This window comes from Nerophis lumbriciformis, linkage group LG22 (genome assembly GCF_033978685.3).
Source record: "Nerophis lumbriciformis linkage group LG22, RoL_Nlum_v2.1, whole genome shotgun sequence".
In the NCBI taxonomy this organism is placed as follows: Eukaryota; Metazoa; Chordata; class Actinopteri; order Syngnathiformes; family Syngnathidae; genus Nerophis; species Nerophis lumbriciformis.
In genome coordinates, this window is record NC_084569.2 from 26,179,959 (window position 1) to 26,188,209 (window position 8,251).

The 8,251-nt window shown below is 37.4% G+C and overlaps 1 protein-coding gene across 2 annotated transcripts in view; it reads right to left on the reverse strand.

Moving 5' to 3' along the window:
• LOC133615189 (uncharacterized) overlaps positions 1 to 6,458 on the reverse strand; it is a 53,328-nt gene extending 46,870 nt beyond the window's left edge. The window contains exons 1-4 of one of the 2 annotated variants that reach the window (XM_061973576.2): positions 6,200 to 6,458; positions 4,172 to 4,283; positions 3,991 to 4,084; positions 3,567 to 3,621 (exon numbers count right to left, since the gene is read on the reverse strand). In XM_061973576.2, coding sequence (XP_061829560.1) covers positions 3,567 to 3,621; positions 3,991 to 4,084; positions 4,172 to 4,283; positions 6,200 to 6,317 — 379 coding nt within the window. In that variant the 5' untranslated portion in view covers positions 6,318 to 6,458. Of the gene's footprint in view, positions 1 to 3,566; positions 3,622 to 3,990; positions 4,085 to 4,171; positions 4,284 to 6,091; positions 6,164 to 6,199 lie in introns of those variants that run through there. The other variant, XM_061973577.2, reaches the window with a different exon arrangement.
• Positions 6,459 to 8,251: the final 1,793 nt, after the last annotated feature.

An 8,251-nucleotide genomic window follows, 5' to 3' on the forward strand; every position in this document is an offset into this window, starting at 1 on the left:
GCGCCTGCACACAGCGCAAAATCTACCCGTGCCTGGTTTACGGACCATGGTATTTCTGTTCTAAATTGGCCCGCCAACTCCCCTGACCTTAGCCCCATAGAAAATCTGTGGGGTATTGTGAAAAGGAAGATGCAGAATGCCAGACCCAAAAACGTAGAAGAGTTGAAGGCCACTATCAGAGCAACCTGGGCTCTCATAACACCTGAGCAGTGCCAGAAACTCATCGACTCCATGCCATGCCGCATTAACGCAGTAATTGAGGCAAAAGGAGCTCCAACCAAGTATTGAGTATTGTACATGCTCATATTTTTCATTTTCATACTTTTCAGTTGGCCAACATTTCTAAAAATCCCTTTTTTGTATTAGCCTTAAGTAATATTCTAATTTTGTGACACACGGAATTTTGGATTTTCATTTGTTGCCACTTCAAATCATCAAAGTTAAATGAAATAAACATTTGAATGCATCAGTCTGTGTGCAATGAATAAATATAATGTACAAGTTACACCTTTTGAATGCAATTACTGAAATAAATCAAGTTTTTCAAAATATTCTAATTTACTGGCTTTTACCTGTACATATATACTAGGGGTGTAACGGTACACAACAATTTCGGTTCGGTAAGTACCTCGTTTAGAGGTCACGGTTCGGTTCGTTTTCGGTACTGTAAGAATACAACAAAATATAAATGTTTTGGCTATTTAATTACCAAATTTGTAAACAATGGCTTTATCCTTTTAACATTGGGAACACTATAATAATTATTTCCACGTTAATAAACATTAAACTGCCTCAAGTTGTTGCTCAGATTAAATAAAATGACAAAACTTTTCTTCTACATATATAAAAAGTGCAACATTAAAGGCCTATTGAAACCCACTACTACCGACCACGTAGTCTGATAGTTTATATATCAATGATGAAATCTTAACATTGCAACACATGCCAATACGGCCGGGTTAGTTTACTAAAGTGCAATTTTAAATTTTGCGCGAAATATCCTGCTGAAAATGTCTCGGTATGATGACGTCAGCGCGTGACGTCGCGGATTGTAGAGGACATTTTGGGACAGCATGGTGGCCAGCTATTAAGTCGTCTGTTTTCATCGCAAAATTCCACAGTATTCTGGACATCTGTGTTGGTGAATCTTTTGCAATTTGTTCAATGAAAAATGGAGACAGCAAAGAAGAAAGCTGTAGGTGGGAAGCGGTGTATTGCGGCCGACTTCAGCAACACAAACACGGCCGGTGTTTCATTGTTTACATTCCCGAAAGAGTCAGTCAAGCTTTACCATTGGCCTGTGGAGAACTGGGACAACAGAGACTCTTACCAGGAGGACTTTGAGTTGGATACGCAGACACGGTACCGTGAGTACGCATGCAGCTGCGGCTTCCAAACATTTGATCGCTTGCCCGTACGTGCGTGCTGCTATGTGCATGTCACGTACGTAACTTTGGGGACTATGGGGAAATATATGTGCTGTATGAACTTTGGGGAGGTGAACGGTACTTTGGGCTGTGGGATTGAGTGTGTTGTGCAGGTGTTTGAGTTGTTATGCGGTATTAATTTGTGGCATTTTAAATATAAGCCTGGTTGTGTTGTGGCTAATAGAGTATATATATGTCTTGTGTTTATTTACTGTTTTAGTCATTCCCAGCTGAATATCAGGTCCCACCCGCCTCTCACAGCCTCTTCCCTATCTGAATCGCTCCCGCTGCACTCTAGTCCTTCACTCTCACTTTCCTCATCCACGAATCTGTCATCCTCGCTCAAATTAATGGGGAAACCGTCGCTTTCTCGGTCCGAATCGCTCTTGCTGCTGGTGGCCATGATTGTAAACAATGTGCGGATGTGAGGAGCTCCACAACCTGTGACGTCACGTTACTCGTCTGCTACTTCCGGTACAGGCAAGGCTTTTTTATCAGCGACCAAAAGTTGCGAACTTTATCGTCGATGTTCTCTACTAAATCCTTTCAGCAAGAATATGGCAATATCCCGAAATGATCAAGTATGACACTTAGAATGGACCTGCTATCCCCGTTTAAATAAGAAAATCGCATTTCAGTAGGCCTTTAAACAGTTTCAAGTCAACTCATCATGCTTAATTTATTACAGCATTTGGGAAGCCTGTAGTTGATTTTTATTATGTAAATGTTATAGTTTTATCAACATGTGATAGCAGGGACCCTGCCATTCAAAACTAGGCTGCTCCATTACTAATGATTAATGTAACTATAGCTGAAAAAAATAGTACAATAGCAATAGGAGAGACTATTCATCCCTGAACACCATGGAGTTCATGTAGGCTTAATGATGCAGTTACATTATTATATCAACTATCAGAGACAGAAACTCTTCATTTAACATAATGTCCTTTTTTGCTGCTTCAACACAGCTCAATCAACACAGAAAAAGGTAAAGTGAAATAACAGACAGGGCTTTGCTGTCCGTAACTCACACACACACACACACACACACACACACACACACACACACACACACACACACACACACACACACACACACACACACACACACACACACACACACACACACACACACACACACACACACACACACACACACACACACACACACACACACACACACACACACACACACACAGCAAAATGAGCTCACGTTACGCTAAAAACTAATTAGCCTTCACCTCAAGCCAGGACTGCGAGCGAGCTGAGCTGCCGTTTAGGTTTCTAGAAGGTTAACGGGCTCATAGTGATGTTACTAGTCGTTGACAGGGAGGTGTTTATTATCATTTGGGGAGAGTCTGACGACATACGCTCTGAATACGCACCGTTGATTGGCTGTTACCGCTCTGCGTGTAACCAATCAGATGGTTGTGTGGGTGGGACAATGCTGGGTGCTGTGTAGAGCACTGACAGAGACAGAGGCAGAAGAAGCAGAGCAGCTTGTTAAGACTTTAGTTAGGCGCCTACTTAATATGTTCGTGTGGAAACTCGTTCGGTACACCCCCGAACCGAACCCCCCGTACTGAAACGGTTCAATACAAATACACGTACCGTTACACCCCAAGTTAATACTGTAAATATTATCACGCACCAGCTGTTTGGTTGTAACGTGTATCTTAGTTGTAGTTTTTATTAAGACATTTGGAGGTGTTTAAATTGCCATGTAACATCGCTAATACTATCAGAAGCATGTCAATAGCAAAGCCAATGTATACTAGCATCAAGCTAGCACACTTTTAAAACGTGGAGCCTTACTGGACTTACATTGGTGCGTTTTTTGAGTCCATTTCTTTGTTAGCATTGAAGAAGGCAACATGACCTCGAGGTAGTTAGACTGAGTCGACTCTCAGTGCCGCTGGAGTGATCACCAAGTGCCTCAGTACGAAGAGCCGGCCGGTTGAGTCAGCAACTGGGCCTGACGTCATGCGCAACTTAAGTACCGAATATGGCACCGTTGAAATTTACGTGAACCGGTGCTAAGTAGGACCGGCGGTATATGTTCAGAGCCAAAAAAGAACCCGGTTTCCATACCCATTCAAATTTTCTGAGAAAATGGGAAGAAGATCCAGGGAATCTCACCTTTGAACTCTTGCAGTGGCTTGAAATGAGGATATAGATGAAGGGTAGCATTTCCCTTGGAAAAGACAAACAAGAAGTAGTATGTAAATATACAGTACTGTATATACAAGGCATAACCCAATACAACTTTTTCACTCCCCATCCCAATATTGGAACATTGCGTATTGGCCCATACGATATTGAACAAATCATAGCACATACTTGTATTAGTTAGTATTTTGTAAAATACCTTGGTAAAATAGAAGAAATTGTGTGCTTAGGAGGACATTTAGAAGTGAAGCGTTGCACAAGTAGGACTGATGGAGATTTGTACCACAGTGTTGCTGTGGTATCGCTCTGATATCGGATGGTAGATACATTTGTAGGAATGATAACTCTTTTGTTCATTTGGAGTTGCCATGAAAAAGTCAAGGGTGTGACTTACAGTAAGAGATTCTCTCTTGCGCCCGCTTGTGACAAAACTGAACCCCTGGGTCTCAATAGCCACTCCAGTGCGCTGGATGTGCTCCTCAACATACCTGACGGACCAGGAAGAAGACATCTTGTTGACTGCGCTGCAGAATAATGATCTCATACCCAGATTGGGAGCAGTATTTAGTGTTTACCAGTTGATGAAGGAGCTTTTCCCAGCAGAGTGGTTGCCCATCAGCATCACAGTGATCTTCTTCCTGGGGGCCAGCAGCTTCACTCCCACAGACTCCGCCACGGCCATCAAACCTGCAAACAAGCAGAAACACAACATGTGTTCAAACAGGGTGTGACCAGAGGGAAGTGGCCACTGAGCTTAGAGTTGTGCAAAAAGTGGTGAAACCTTGACAATTGGACACGTGCACTCTACAGTTGACAACTTCAGTCTACCAGACAAGCGGTAGAAAATTGATGTAGCCAACGAAGTCTTGTCAATGGCTCTTTTAACCCTTGGGATTCTCTAAATGTTGTGAACGTTAGAGGTCCCAGGGTCCCAGCCATTGAAGTCTTAAAAGTAAGTCTTATGTTCATATATTTTATTTTTCATGCTAAATTTTCGACATCAACTTCAGATCTATTTGATGATATAACCTTGTTTATGTTTGACGGGTTTTTGTCAAAGTTGTCAATGTTTTTATGGTCATAAAAAGACACTATGCAATATTTTCCCCCCAAAAGTCAAATATTTGATGTGAAATAGTTGGAGCCTTAAATAGGTCAATAATTTACAACAACATTGATTTTGAGTCATAATAATTGTTTGAGCATTGATCGTTTTAAATAAAAAACAACATTATAAGACCCTTGGACCCCTGAGGCTCCCACCCATAAAAGTGGCAAAAGTAAGTATATATTAGCTTTTTTTTTTTTTTTTTACTTTAAACACTTAAATATGTAGATCAACTTCAGATCTATCCGTAAATATTACGTTTTTGGTAATGTTTTATATTTTACACCCTTTTTGTTAAAAATAATAATAATTGTAAAACAAACAAAAATTATACAAAATTTTCCCTCCAAAATTTTAAAAGTCAAACATTTGATGTGGAGAAGTTGGAGCTTTAAGTAGGTCAAAATTTTACAACATTCATATTTAGTCATAATTGTTTGAGCATTGATCGTTTTAAATAAAAAAACAACATTATAAGACCCTTGGGGGTCCCACTCATAAAAGTGTTAAAAGTCATATATACGCTAAAAGCCAATCAGGTAACAGTATCCACTATCAAGTTTGGTTGCGCCATCTTGTTGATTCGATTTGATTATTTGCATGGAGTGAGAAAAGCGAGTAAAAAGGAGTGCTGCAGAGAGCAAAGAAATTGTGGATAAAGAGGAAAAGTCAGTTTTTTTGCATGTTTTCAAAGGGGCCGTAGTCAGACCAATGTGGTCTGTAAATGCTGCAAGGCAAGAACGCTAATACCACACCACCTGAGCCACCCTTTTGAGCACAGATGTAACTTCCAGCTGCCACTTAAATCTGCAGAAAATAGTTCTCCGGTTTCTACATGTTTACATTTTCACACTTTGCACTGTTTTCTTACACTTTATGAAGCATTTCTTACATATTACTTATTTCTAAAAGCTTATTGTAAAGTGTTCAACGTGATTAAACTATTTTGTTCAAATGTTTTCCATGCTTGTGTTGACATCTGCCTTGATAGCTGATTATAATGACACTAAGTTACATTTGAAATATTTCATAATTTTTTCTCCTAATTCTTATTTTCTATAGCTCATAAAAATATCAATATTTATCGATATCGCCTGATATTAACACATATTATATTACTGATATTACTTATAACATAATACCGTATCGCCCAGCCCAGTAATATTAATGTAGATTTTAATTATTTTGATTCTAACCTCATCTTACAACTGCTACCAATGCTTTATTAATTAAAAAGTTTAAAAAAAAAAAAAAAAAACTAAAATAACGAGCGGGCCATTTAAAATGAACGTCTCCTCGGGATCATCGCCCAAAACCCCTTTAGCTACGGCTATCAAGCTTGGACAAAATAGCCTGAACATGAAGTAACACTTATAAGCAAACATACCTGGACTTAAATGTGATAGTGGTTGAGTTATTTAAATAGAAACGAGGTCAAATGTGGAGCACAAAGTAGTGCTAGCATGATGCTATCTTCTCCCTAAAGCCGACTCACCACTGTCAAGTTCCGTGTACACTTGATGACATTCTCGCAAAATGCGCTCGTCGCAGGACACGCCGCCGGATATGGAGTCCGCGTTTGCTGCACTTCTACTTTTGATTTTTCCAGACATCTTTGCTCACAAATGTTGATCAGGACATGTGTTTACTGTTTAGCATCAATGAAAGAAGGCCGAGTACTTATCTCGTTTGAATAACCCCGGCTTGCTGAGACGCAGGGAAATGACGTAATTCGGCCACGTCGTCCACTCTGCTTGTCGCAATGGTTTTCGAGGAACGGAGTTCAACTTTCCGTAAATCAATAAATACATAAAACTGGATCCAATGACTTACTGGAAATTTTAATTTATTTAAGAAAACTGCTTAATTGTACAACAGTGTGACTTAGTAGTCTTTTTAAAAAACATTTTTTATAAACCTTTATTTATAATATGCAACATTTACATACAAGCAAATAAATAATAATAAACAAAAGAAGTACAGAAACAGTACAAACACAGTACACAACAGCGTCAGGGGGTTGTAAACTCAAGAAATTAACTAAAATAGAATACAAAATATACATATGTAACAAAGTGTAAAGCCATAGGCTCACACAAGTTCCGTAAATAATCCAAATTTGAAAGACAGTATCATAGCTTTCACAGCTTTTTGGTTGTTAGAGGTAGAAAGCGCTTTAAAGTAAAGTTCTAATTATTTTTTAAAGGCACAAAAAACAGGTCGGGTATTGAGAAACTTACATTTATGAATATAAAACGTAAGACTGAGTAGTTATGTTTTCAAATTTGGTATTTTAATAAACAACTGTAACATAGAAATGTTTGTCACCATTATTATGCTCCAGGCAAAACAATTCTAAATAAATATAAATTTATGAAAGTAAGGCCTACATTTTCTAATTGGCTTAATAATTTACAATTATCAATCAAATCTTGGAGAATGATTAACAGTACACAAACCCTTCAATTGATATATTTGTTAAAAACATTTAAAGTGATTTAGGTAGCCAGTTTTGTTTTTATTATTATTTAATACTCTATCTGAATTTGCTTTTGTTTTCTTTCCTTGACATGTTTCGCTGATGTTGAAAGTGCCTTGACTTTTGTGTGCATTATAAATGTATGTTTGTCGTTCAATAAAAAAACAAAAAACAAAAAAAACAATGAGTAATGTTTTAGTGTTGGCGCAGGGATGACGTCATATGAGGGCGACTGTTGTGGATACAGGTTTGTGCAAGTTGACTCAGGATGTGTTTTCAAAACGATTCCTTGTCTGAGAAACTTTTACCTTGAAGATGTTAATTTTGTGATGATAAATATATGTTTGTAAAATGATATATTCCAGGCACAACTCAAAGACAATATATCCTAACAGAGTTTACAAAATAGAAGGGAAAATAAAATAAGGACACGATATGTTACATGTGCAGTTCTTCCGAAAATAATTTATGCAATTTACCCTACTAGTGATTTTTTGAAACAAAAAAATAACATTATGGTTGACAAGTTGATGTCCCTCATTAATTTGTTCAATGTGAAACTGTACATTTATTTTGGAAGTATATAGACAGAGGTGGGTAGAGTAGCCAGAAATTGTACTCAAGTAAGAGTACTGTTACTTTAGAGATTTATTACTCAAGTAAAAGTAAGGAGTAGTCACCCAAATATTTACTTGAGTAAAAGCAAAAAGTATGTTGTGAGAAAACTACTCAAGTACTGAGTAACTGATGAGTAACATACACACTCATATCATATATATATATATATATATATATACATATATATATATATATATATATATATATATATACATATATATATATATATATATATACTGTATATATATAGATAGATAGATATATATATACATATATACATACATACATATACATTGATATATACAGTATATAATTTATATGTATTTATTTTTGCTGTTTTTGTTTACATGTTAAAGGTGTTTTAATGAATATACATGCATGTTTAACATATAGATTCCTTTCTTTCATGAAGACTAGAATATAAGTTGGTTTATTACCTGATTCTGATGA